The 12,739-nt window shown below is 42.6% G+C and overlaps 1 protein-coding gene and 1 non-coding gene across 17 annotated transcripts in view; one reads left to right on the top strand and one right to left on the bottom strand.

Moving 5' to 3' along the window:
- LOC139532171 (CLIP-associating protein 1-B-like) overlaps positions 1-12,739 on the top strand; it is a 39,655-nt gene that overhangs the window by 931 nt on the left and 25,985 nt on the right. For all 16 annotated transcript variants that reach the window (XM_071329402.1, XM_071329418.1, XM_071329410.1 and 13 more), the window contains exons 2-8: positions 144-707; positions 3,037-3,115; positions 3,322-3,425; positions 3,536-3,627; positions 3,735-3,810; positions 5,006-5,103; positions 5,279-5,349. In XM_071329402.1, the coding sequence (XP_071185503.1) occupies positions 513-707; positions 3,037-3,115; positions 3,322-3,425; positions 3,536-3,627; positions 3,735-3,810; positions 5,006-5,103; positions 5,279-5,349 (715 nt within the window). In that variant the 5' untranslated portion in view covers positions 144-512. The remainder of the gene's footprint in view (positions 1-143; positions 708-3,036; positions 3,116-3,321; positions 3,426-3,535; positions 3,628-3,734; positions 3,811-5,005; positions 5,104-5,278; positions 5,350-12,739) is intronic.
- LOC139533137 (U4atac minor spliceosomal RNA) lies at positions 2,556-2,685 on the bottom strand. The gene has a single exon (XR_011666722.1). It is a non-coding gene; the product is annotated as a U4atac minor spliceosomal RNA (small nuclear RNA).

The raw sequence follows: 12,739 nt of genomic DNA, 5'->3' as shown, positions 1-12,739 counted from the left end.
GTCCATCTAAATACTATTGTTATTAACTAGTTACTCATTGTTACACTGACTGTAATTACACTGTGTTGCTTAGTTTGTGTTACAATGAGGTCTATTGTTTGGAGTACTTGTTATAATAATTCTGTATCCCCTTTGGATTTTAGGTCTACAGGAAAGCGAAGAATTACTGAAGAATGAAGTACAATCATTTCAGCAATCCTCTTCTTCATCCTCAGTCCTCTTGTCCACAACCGATCATATTTGTAGTTTGATCTGGAACACGAGTGACCTAAAACCTCTGGACAGTTCCTGACTGGACTCTGTTATCTCTGCATTCTTGACTTCCCCGTGATTTCATCTCCACAGCATATTTTTGGGATTAACATTACACACTTTCTGGGATATAGGAAAGTGTGTAATATATCTGGGATATAGGCCTACACTACACTTGAGATCTTCTCTGTGAGCAGATTAGGCCTATATATTTTTCCTTGTCTCGTGATATTGTGGTGTTATACCTTTGGTGAGACACTATGGAGTGGAATATGGAATACTGTATGGAGCAGGTTATGCAGAAGGACCTGGGTAGGAGACTACAGGTGGGCCAGGACATCATAGACTCCATCCTGGACAAGGACAAGTCCCAGGACCTGGAGCAGGACCAGACCATGCTGGACAGAATGGTGGATGGTGTCGCTACCAACTGGGTCAACTCCAGCAATTTCAAGGTATGGGATGGCACTGTCACAGGCAGCCAAAAACTTGAAAGTGACTGGTGTAACACAAGTGTAGGAAATAATCTGTCATTCACTGGGACATAATTCAGCAAGGGTGTGTGAGATGTCACCAGGGGGGAGAATATAACCTACAGGCCCAGTGGCTTCAAACTCCACACAAAGGCTTGTTGTGCACAATATTAGGTGAATTGCTTTATAGGCCTACTTCATGTCTAGGCTTCCTTCATGTCAGTGATGAGCTGACCAGTGGGTTAGTTCCTGATGACCGTTGATGGCCGCTCAGTACTATGGGGCTTTTAATAGCTGGTTGTCATAAAGAACAGTGCAGAATGAGGTGGATGGACTCTAAACCACTTGGTGTCTGTGATCCTTGTGTATCCTAGTACTCTGCTAATTTGAAGGTCTTCTTGACCCCCAGATCCCACCAGAGTAGATCTCACCTTGTCAGTCCTAGATAAGATGTGATTGGGTTTCATCAGATGTAGCCTAAGCCTAGCTAGCCTACATGTCCAGCAAACCAAAACATTACATCACCCACCCATTCTTTCACTGTTAGGTCTTCAGCCTCAGCACAGGCACAAACACAAGATGAAGGCTGAGCGGTAAGGAATTAATTCTTCACCAAGGGGACGGTCTATCTGTTTGGTGACCTGGAATCCTTTGTGTTTGATCTGTATCCACTAGAGACGGTATCCCCCTAGAGACATTTGTCCTGTAAACTCTAGCTAACTACACAATCACTGCACTGCTGAAAGGCTATAGTATAATATGGGACCCTAATGTTATCAGCAGAGCAGACAGTTCGGCCCAGCTATTCAAACTCCACAAATGTCCAGCCAGACTATCAGGGGTCAGAGTCTCGAACTGCTTCTTCCATGTAAACATTGAGGTGGCGGAGCAGGACACTATCAACAGTAACGCAACTTGTTTTTGTCAAGCTCTGATGTTGAGCAATCTATCGACTGAGCTCAAGCAAGGGGTTCGCTGCTTTGATTTGTCTGTGCTTTCAGGCTGGAGCTGACCTCTGAACTCTGTGTGTGATGAAGGGAGAAGCCATGTCAACAACTCTGCTGCCACACACACACACGCGCACGCACACGCATAGAAAACAGCTTACCTCTCTCGCAGCGAATCAGAACGCTGCACCCTGTGCTGCTCTAGAAACGGTGTCCCATCCAATCAGAGTGATTACTTCGAGAGAACAGTACAGTAATGGGGACGTGGACTCCCACGGTGATAGTGGTGAGCTTATTTTACAAACTATCATTAGGCTACCCCAGATGAGACCCAGTTTGTCTGGTGTCTATCTACCTGGGCTGGCCCCCACAAGTAGAGGGGAGGAGAATGCCACATATGAATGGCTAAGAATCAATGAATGGGCTAAACCCCTACGTGAAGAATGATCAGGGTTTAGTTGATTTTTCTCTTTTTGCTTACTTCTGTCATTGCCCTACTAGTAAAGACCAGTTAGTTTTTACTATCAGCGCTGGAAGTGCTGTGTTTTTGTTTCAGCATCAGATGGGAGTAGGTTGAAAGCTGTTGATGAAGAAGGAAAGGAAGGCAGGCCTAGTCAAACACTGCAGGACTTTCAGAGGGAGGGGGCACTGCAGCAGGCTCACAGCTCTACACAGCTGTTGACGGACAACCTGTTCTGAAATGGTGTGTTTTTGTCTTCTGTCACTTCTGAATAGTTTTCAGCACCTTTTTTAAAATGTCAATTACAGCTATTTACAACAGGCAATAATGTTGTATGTGCAATGTGAACTTATCCACTAGGGGACATTAGACAGCAGGAAACTGTTGCAAAATGGTTCTCTTTCTACAAATATAAAACCCTGAGGTTCCAAAAATTGCACCATAGCCCAAGCAAGAAGCGAAGGTGATGCGAAGGTGTTGATAATGGCGTTAGCAGGGATACTCTCACTACACGTTCATTGAGTGTCCCATACCACCCCAAGACAAGGAAGGATACCTTTCTTAGTGCCAGCCAAGACCTAATCAAATCTCAAAGTGGTTTCCGACATGGTTCATATTTTATTTTCTACTGTAGTCCTACAGCAGCATCAGTAGGTTGTTACAATATATATTATTTGTGTTTGAGGGCTTCCTTTGCTTTTAAACATTTAATAAAGGGAACAAAAGCAAGATTTTTCACATTACCCACAATCCTTTGCAACATATCTTGTATTTCAAAGGATTCTTTTTTTATGTTATGCATTCTTTCTCAAAATGTCGAACATTTATGCTTTTGTTGAATAGCCTATGTTATTTAGATAAAAATGTTAGTATTTACATTTTTTATTTTGATCTTCATTCTTAGGTGGCTTTGTTGGGAATGGACATACTCTCAGCTTTAGTAACAAGATTACAGGAACGGTTTAGGACACAGATTGGAACTGGTAAGCTATCCCTGGCAATTGTATGCATTACAACAAATTTTTATGATTCATGGTTTTCTTGAGTCAAAATCAAATAAAATTTTATTGGTCACATACACATGGTTAGCAGATGTTAATGCAAGTGTAGCGAAATGCTTGTGTCCTTGTCACCTTGAGTTGTTGTCACATAATTCATGTCTTTGTCCTTGCCTTCTTCCTCCCGTTAGTTTTGCCGAGTTTGATAGATCGACTAGGCGACTCAAAGGACCAAGTCAGAGACCAGGACCAAGCTCTTCTACTAAAGATCATGGACCAAGCTGCTAACCCACAGGTCATGTCAGCACGCACTGTAGACTCACCTACGTGTTAGTATAGAAAATAAACGTTTAATTATTTAAAAAACGGATTACAATAAATGTTTTTATTTGTATTTATTTGCAGTATGTATGGGACCGAATGTTAGGAGGATTCAAACACAAGAACAACAGGACCAGGGAGAGTGTCTGCATTTGCCTTATCGCCACGTTAAATGTGTAAGTTCATAATAGCCAGGAATGGTTTAAACTTACTATTTCATCTGTTTTGTCTTACACATTCTTTGTGTGCTTTAAAAAAATTGAAAAAATTCTTCTCCTTACAGATATGGAGCTCAAGGCTTGACCCTCAGCAAAATTGTCCCCCACATATGTAATCTTTTAGGAGACCCTACAAGCCAGGTATAGTTACATTATTTTAGACTATTAAATTATACTGAACAAAAATATAAATATAAACAGAACACTTTTAACGATTTTACTGAGTTACAGTTCATATAAGGAAATCAATCTATTGAAATAAATGAATTAGGCCCTCATCTATGGATTTCACATGACTGGGCAGGGGTTCAGCCATGGGTGAGCCTGGGAGGCAGTAGGCTCACCCACTTGGGAGCCAGGCCCAGCCAATCAGAATGAGTTTTTCCCCACAAAAGGACTTTATTACTGAGAGAAATACTCCTCAGACGATCCCGCAGGTGAAGAAGCCGGATATGGAGTTCCTGGGCTGGCGTGGTTACACGTGGTCTGCGGTTGTGAGGCCGGTTGGACGTACTCCCAAATTCTCTAAAATGATGTTTGAGGTGGCTTATGGTAGAGAAATTAACATTTTAATTCTCTGGCAACAGCTCTGGTGGACATTCCTGCAGTCAGCATGCCAATTGCACGCCTCCCTAAAAACTTGAGGCATCTGTTGCATTGTGTTGTGTGACAAAAGTGCACATTTTAGCGTGTCTTTTTATTAACAGGGATGTAAACCAATTTGTGCACACAATTTGAGAGAAATATGCTTTTTGTGCATTTGGAAAAATTCAGCGATATTTTATTTCAGCTCATGAAACATGGGACCAACACTGTACATGTTGCGTTTATATTTTTGTTTTGTATACATTGTGGTGTTAAACTGGATTTTAGCTTTGACAACAGCATTATTGGTGTTTTAGAACTCTCTGGTGGTTGACCAACAGTGTTACAGATTCCATGTGAACTTATCAGACTTCAGTATTTTCCTGATATCTCTTGTCTGTTTATTCCTTGCAATTAGCCTGTTTTGTAGACTTTTTCAAAAGGCTTTGCTCTATCTCCGGTCATCACGCACTTCAACAGCATTTCCCACTTCCTGTCGGGAACAGGAAGCTGTGTCCATCGACCTCTCTTCCTGTACTGATATAGTGCCAGCCATCTTTTATCATTGTCCGTTTCATATGCGCAACTATATTGACTATTACAGTCAACAAGAGAGGATTTCTGTCTTTTTTACATCTCATTTTATGTTCAATACAGACAAATGATTATGTTCGCAGAGTCAAGCGGTTAGTGGGCAGACAGATGAGTGAAGCCGTGTGAAATGTCTCCTGTTTTATTTCCTGACACACAGGTGCGAGACGGGGCCATGAACTGTCTTGTTGAAATCTACAGACACGTCGGGGAGAGGGTGCGGATGGACCTGGGGAAAAAGGGACTACCACAGTCACGGTACCATCATCCTCTGTTGTGTTTCTGATACCAAGGCTTTCTGTTGGGAGTGCAATCCCCATGACCCAGTTCTCTGGTATCACTAGGGAGCCTGACTGTCTGCTTTTAGGCTTGAGCCTCGTCATAAATGTATGATGATGCCTTTAAAACAATATACTGTCTTTTGTCTTTCCAGGTTGAATGTCATTTTCAGTAAATTTGATGAAGTTCAAAGATCGGGGAACATGATCCTGTCCCCTGTCTCAGGTAAGCACAGTACTTCCTTTGCTCCCACTGTTGTACTTTCTCTCTGTCCAACAACACATTGAAACATTCATCCCTTTCCATTGAGCTTTGTTATATTGAAACGTTCTGGTCTGGGATTATGACTATGCTTATGGAGTTGATGGGGATCTCCTATCCAATCTGGGCCCGTATCAATAAAGCATCTCAGAGTATGATTGCTGATCTAGGATCAGTTTTGGCTTTTAGATCACAGTGCATCAAATTATACACAGCTGCTATCTTCATTTGATCACTGATGTTGCAGAGAACTGTCCTGCCCAGCATGAAATGCAACTTGTCGTGTATTTGAGGTTTAAAAAGGCTTCTAAAGTTGGTCATCAACCCCTACAAACATGTCTATTAATGATAATGCACATAGTAATTCACATTTCCTGTTGCTGCGGGATTATTTTCCTGCTGTGAGAAACTGGTCAAATTAAGATGAGATGTATGTACAGGTGGGGACCTGATCCTAGATCAGCACTCCTACTCTGAGACGCTTTGTGGATACAGAACCTGGGCTCAGATCACTCAGAGCTGGACAGAAAACCAACAACAGAGAAACCAGTTCCGTGTGCAGGCTCTTTCAGAAGAGAACAGTTAGTATGCATTGAGCCGTCTCTCTGCAGAAATGCAGTGTTGCAGGCAGCGGGTCAGATTCTCCTTTCAGCTGCTCTCTATTGGACATGTTCCTGGTATTCTGCGCACAGGGTAGGGCCTTGCCCTGAAGCAGCAGTATTGTGGCAGGACCGACTGATATCGGAGCTGTGTCTCTTTGTTGCTTCGGCCGTATCATTTTCGCCTCCTCAGGCCTGTTAAGTCTGGGACATAAAGGGTCTAATTGCTGTCGTCACAAGGCTTCACTTTCATCACCAGAGTTCACCCTGTAGAGATTAGACTAGAGCTTCTGTAATCTCTGCTTTCATTTAGCAGGCTGAACGACTTCATATCAAACCTGATCAAATTGGCCAAAGCAAGGTGTCATGCTGGTTCTTTTATGGTAATGCCTCATTGACGTCATCGACCGACATCTCATTGGCGTTTTCTAGTCACCTAGTGGGCCAAAGAAAGGGGAAAACCCTTTGCTGTCAACACAGTTTTTTCTCCCTCTGTGCGGCTCGAAGGTTAACCAGGCATAAAGGCAATGCCTTGGCCTTGCCTCTTTACCACACCAGATACTTCAAAGGGCTGCCTCTCCTGTGCAGCTGACAGCTCATGAATGTCAACTGTCCAGGCAAGTGGAAAGAACCTCTCTCTCTGCCCAGGAATCCTGTGTCCTATTCATTTGGTACCAACCCGATTGAAAACGGGGAGGTATTACATCTGAATTTGTCCAATGAGAAACACTCATTTTCATTTCTTTTTATGGCGTGCACTAATTAATACTGGATTTGAATCTGGGCTGGCGAAGGGACAGGGAGAGACCGAGCCTAGGAAGAGGTAGCAACACAAGGGACTCTGCTGCAGGCTCTTATTTTGGAGAAGAGAGTGGTATCGTTTTGTCGTCCGTGCGGTCACAAGACCTAGCTAAAGGGGAGGGGAAGGAGTAGCCTGGAGTACGGTAGGTAGACACAATAGAGCAGAGACAGACGGCAGTGTTTGTCCTTGTTGCTCACTGCTACTTAGCTCTGTTTAGTGTGTGGAATCAACAACCCTGCTATGACCACAGGAGAAGGTATGGATCTCTTTTCTCTCTACAAAGGCCTTTTATAGCTACTGCGTGGGTAGATTAGCTGTAGTCGTGTTTGCCTTGGGATTATTAGCCTATGTTATGACTATGCGTATTGTGTTTACCGGTGGCCTCCGTAGGTAAATGAAAGGAAGTGATGTTGGTGAGAACCGCAGGAGATTTCATACAGGATGTTTCTCTTTCTTTCATTTCTTCTAAAGGAAATGGTTTGGGCTATTTATGTTACTGTGTTTGACATTGTTGAAACATTATACTAAGATGATGTTAGATACAAGGAAAATTAGGCCTGGTTCATTTAGCTCATATTCCTCCCCTTTGGAGAACTTGGACACGTGTCTTGGTCAGAAGAAAGAGAGGAGGACTGAATGTTACTTCTGTCTCCTTCCTCATCACTTCCTTGTTGCCAGTAGCCAGTCAATTAAGGTGCCCACTGTGGTCTGTGAATAGCCCTCTGCCCAGTGCACTTGTGACACACAAATTATGAATTGGGGGCACTGAATGACTGGCAGAGGTGCCTTCTGTCTGTAGGGTAGAGTTACAGCTAGCTAGTGCTTTTTATTAGGCTCCCCAATTAGCTACAGGCAAACCTGCAGCTACTCTTCCTGGGGACCACACAAAACGTAAAACATGACATATTACATAACATTAATAGACAATTACACTGAACTAGAGAACTACATGAAACAACATATTACATAACAATAATAGACGGGTACAGAACTAAATCAATTCAAATACATTAAAACATTACAATACATAGCATTAATAAACATGAAGTACATACATTTATATTAAGAATACACACTTTCATATTGTTAGGCCTTAGCAATGCATGCAATAATAAGGGCTACGCTACATTCATTCATTTTGTTACAGTTTCTTACTGTTACAATTGCAGGTCCTGATCCTCATCTCTCAGAACCAGTTGTTCTGCAAACACTAGCGACAATCTCACAACAGTAGGAACCACCCGTGTCCTTGGTTCTCCCGTTTTGAAGGCAATGCTATTCATAACAATAACGTGATTCATAGATTCTACTGAATGCAATTGCAATGGAAGCGCTACAATTCCTCCAGCTAAGGCTTCAACCACAGTTTTTACCTCAGCAACTGTGCCGTTCAGCTCTTAAATGAGCTACAGATGGAGTTTCCTCCCCGTTAAAGGCTTCAATTGAATCCTTCGCCTCAGCAACCGTGTTGGAATTTTCTCCAGCTAAACTTTCAATTGAATCCTTGAAATTAGCTACATATGTGGACTTTTTAAGAGCTCCATCCCTTCACTCTGTTCAATAAATTGAACAGAGGTGTCATTGCCATCAGACGTGCTTCATCTACCTCATTCGCCTTGTCTAGTGCATCGAAATGAACTAAACCAAACATTTGCCCTGTTCGTCTACCGCCCGTAAAGGCTTAGCTAAGGTTTAGTGCGTGGCCTTTGGACTTATTCGTCAAATTAACAAAGTCCCCTGATTTTGGGAGTTTCCTCCGGTTCTTTTATGGAGTTTCCTCCTGTTCTCATAAACTTGTTTTGCATGTCCATTTTCATTTCGGCGCCACACTCACAACCAGTAGCATCCACCAGCCACACCCAAAATAATAATACACTTTCATAAAACTTTGCTCTACTGACTAACATCAGTAAGCTGACCAGACTATCATGTCGTTTGGAGCAGTACATTCTTACTCTACCGAGGCCTTGCTTACAAATGCTTTCTCTGAGCGTGCACTCTTATCTTGACACTAAGGGCACATCCTAGCTTTAACTTTAATCCAAACACCAAAAGTGCTTGCGAGGGAGATGCTACAGCTATTTAGGTCAGAGGCGCTGTGGACTGCTGTTTTATTTGTTATAAAAAAGCGACTTTTTCTGCTTGCTTCAGTGATTTGAGATGGCATGGAGTTCCATGCTACAGTGTCATGGCTCCTATATGTTAGGGTGCTTTGCCTTGAATTTGTTTTGGGCTTTAGGGACTAAGAAGATACTTTTAGTCGCTTGCCTTGTGGAGTATGAATGTCTGTCAGAGCTGTGTGTTAGTTGATTGATTAGACAGTTTGGAGTTGCAAAAACGTTAAGTGATGCAGAAAATGTTCTTCTCTACTTTGAGCCAGGAACGGTCAACATGCTGTTGACATTAGCGCTCGTGGAACATTGTGGGACAAGACGTGCTGCTTTGTTCTGGTGCCAGCTGTAGCTTTATCATGTCTTTCTTTGCAGCACCTGCCCATATTACCGGGCAGAAGTCAAGATACCATCGAATCGAGCCTGAAGGACTTGTTTGATCATTTGTTGTAACCTAGTCCTGACAGTTTACAGTCTAAGGTGTCACCAAGAAGTTAGATTTCCTCAACTTGTTCTATAGCCACATTTTTCATAACCAGATCCAGCTTAGGTCTACAGCAGGGGTCTCTGACAGGATGATCTCCAGGCCACCGATGAGTAGCTTGCCAAACAATTCTGAAAGTACATGTAATTTCCATGTGTTCCACTGCAACCTGTCATTTAACAAATCTCGCAAGTATCAGACAGCGCAAGCTCCCAGCTACTATCTAATCAACGCAACATTGACATTTATCCCACCCCTGGTTAGCCGCTATTGGCTTAAAAATTGAAACTTAACACAATATCGGCCAATTAAGGTCCAGCAATATTGCCCATTTCTCTGTGTGGTGCATTTGTCTATCACTCCGTGTGTAGCCAGTTGGTGTGATGACAGTCTTGTGGGTTGACAGAAATGGATTTCCCCAAAACCATCTCAATTAAATGTTATATGCAAAGTAGGCTTACCTGCCAGAAGTATATCACGAGGAAGTATATCATTTGTATCTATTATTTGTTATTTTCAAACTTTTACATGAAATGAAAAGCAGCAGTGCAGAACCATCACTAGACCGGCACATGTCACTCGCTAGATGTGCAATTAAAGGGGAAATATTTGTTTGTTTTCTTCCCGACCTACATTTTTTTGCCTTCTGATGTGATTAAACCAATGACATTGACTCAGAACATCCAATTCCATTGTTTCTCTATGAACACTTGTATTTTTGAGAGTGAAAAAAAATAATAATTCTAAAACCAGGAAGAACACAAATGAAAATCCCATTTTTATAGAGCCCCCCTTTAGAGTGGTTTATTAACCATTATTTTACCAGGTATATTGTCAGAAAGCAGTCCGCTACTTTCTCTTGTAGAGTAAGGAACGGGGAAGAGTTGCAGGGGAGAGGAAAACGTTTTTGTAGCTCGTGACGTTTCATATTTTTCGAGTGGCTCTCATGTTAGAAAAGGTGTGGAGACCCCTGATCTAGAGCTTAAGGAATGATTTGTACTGAAATACTATGCTCTTAGATATATTCAGAACTAGTTTATTGTTGGCCACCCATTCTGAAACTAACTTCAACTCTTTGTTTAGAGTTGCAGTGATTTCACTAGCTTGTTTAAGGCTAGTGGTAAATCATTAGTAAAAATAGAAAACAGTAACAGGCCAAGACAGCTCCCTTGCAGAATTCCACAGTTTACATGTATTAGATTAGAGAGGCTTCCATTCAAAAAACCCTCTGTGTTCTATTAGATTGCCATATCCTTGATCAAAAGCAGAGAGTATAAAGCCATAACACATACGTTTTAACCGCTAACAGATTATGGTCAATAATGAAATTGGTTTGCTGTTAGAACCAGGAAAGAGTGGTTTACCATTCTTGGGAAGAAGAATGACTTTAGCTTCCCTCCGGGTCTGAGGATTTTTTTCTTCTCCCAAGCTCAGATTGAAGTTATGAGAAATAGGAGCTGCAACATATTCCCGCTACCATCCTCAGTAGTTTTCCATCTAAATTGTCAATACCAAGTGGTTTCTCATTATTAATGGCCAGCAACAATTTGTTCACCTCTTCCACTCTAACTTTATAATTTTTTTTAAAAATGAAAATTTGAATTTACATTGCTTTTCTTTCATAATAATGGAGATCTAACCAGAGTGAAGAGAGTGCCCGTATGTATGGGATTGGTTATGTGCACATGTAGGCCTATTCAACATTCATTCATTCAGGCCACACCGGATGGATTGTTTTGATGCTGGCTTCGTTTCACTCCTATTTGTCTCGATGATTGTGAGAAATGACTACTGAAATGTATGGATTTTCTTGCAGAAATTGCGTTCATGTTTGAAACGAATGGGACTGTTGAATTGTGCTGCTCCTGTGTTGTCCGGTACTTGAGTAGCTCGTTCCCCGGTGAGAAAGTTTCTCTGTGAGAGAATGGCTGGTTTGTGTTCAAGGTATCGGATGGTGAAGAGGAAGAGCTAGCTGTGTGTTGATAGTCGGTGTCCTCAGGTACTGTGGAGAATAATGGAGCCTTTTCCTCAGAAGTACTGTAGGTTGAATTCCACAGTATCACTTTCAGGTTGAAGCTTTTGTTGCTCTCTTCTCAGACAACAACTGGTGCGTTTATCAGGGGGCACTGCCATCTAGTGGAGGAATTAGGGAACGTCTGGTTTGCGTGACATTGCTGCATTATACATGTGTCTAAAATTGTTGTCTATGTTCTTCGTAGCTTTAACGAGACAGGGTGTTTTGCATTCAGACCAGTTGTACTGCCATTGCTCACACAGAGTCCAGGGTTTATCTGCATAGAAAAGTATTGGGCGGATTTCTTCGGATTTAAAAACGTTTTCAGTGTAAAGTTAAAGGAATAAAAACTAACAATCACCAAAATAAAAGCTAGACAGTCAAGGAAAATATAAAAATCTCAAAAAGATGCATTCAGGAGTCTTTTTTTGTCATGGCATGTGCCCCCATTGATTTTGTTATAACGTTTGAGTCACTCAGATAGCATAAGCCATGGCAAAAAAATGTCAATTTGCTTTAAAACAGCTTCTGAGGCTGTTGGACTGTGACCGAACCATTGGCCACTCCCATGGCCACTCCCATGGCCACACCCACCAACTAAGGTCCTTTTTTTTTTATCCAGAAAAAAACGCAGTCTTTATTTACAATGCAAATCCTGAACCTAAACTATACTCTAGCATTTGCATTCAGCCCATCCTTCAGCCATGGATTTCCCTCCATTTTGCTCAGCTGTCTGCTGACAAATTGCACATCTGTTAAGGAAAATGATCTTGAAGGACAGAGAATAGCCACCTGTAGATGGAGTGTGATATTCCCTCATGTCTCTCTCATCACTCTCCAGTGATGGCGCTAGGCTCACTGACCTGTTAAGATTGAATTCATGGCTCATCAGTTTCTGTCTGGCTCCTCCCACTCCCAGGCTGGGTGTCATATCATCGTGATAGAGAGGGTGTGTCCTTGCCTCCTCTCCCCCTCCCCGTGGGAGGTGGAGCTGCCCATCTGCTTTCTCTGTCATCACTGCTCTACGGGCTGGCTCACTGCTCAGTAGGGGGGGACACCTAGAATCACAGCACAGCAAGCGCTTGTGTGTTAGTGGGAGAGAGTGTGAACTGTGCAGCAGGAGGGCAGCCAAAACCTGAGCCACGGGTGCTCACGCACCAGAGAGGTGAGAGTGTAGCTGTCACTGCTAGCTGCCTGCAGCGAGGGAGCTAGCTGGGAAACCTGTGGAGACGGGAGACTATGAGGAGGGGGTCTGGACTGGACTGTCTGTCGACATGCTGAGGAAACTCGTCTGCAGGAAGATCTGTGCCTGTAAGCTCTGCTTCTCTTTCTTCTTGACACGTG

Source organism: Salvelinus alpinus, chromosome 10 (assembly GCF_045679555.1).
Source record: "Salvelinus alpinus chromosome 10, SLU_Salpinus.1, whole genome shotgun sequence".
In the NCBI taxonomy this organism is placed as follows: Eukaryota; Metazoa; Chordata; class Actinopteri; order Salmoniformes; family Salmonidae; genus Salvelinus; species Salvelinus alpinus.
This window is presented reverse-complemented; position numbering and strand designations above follow the sequence as displayed.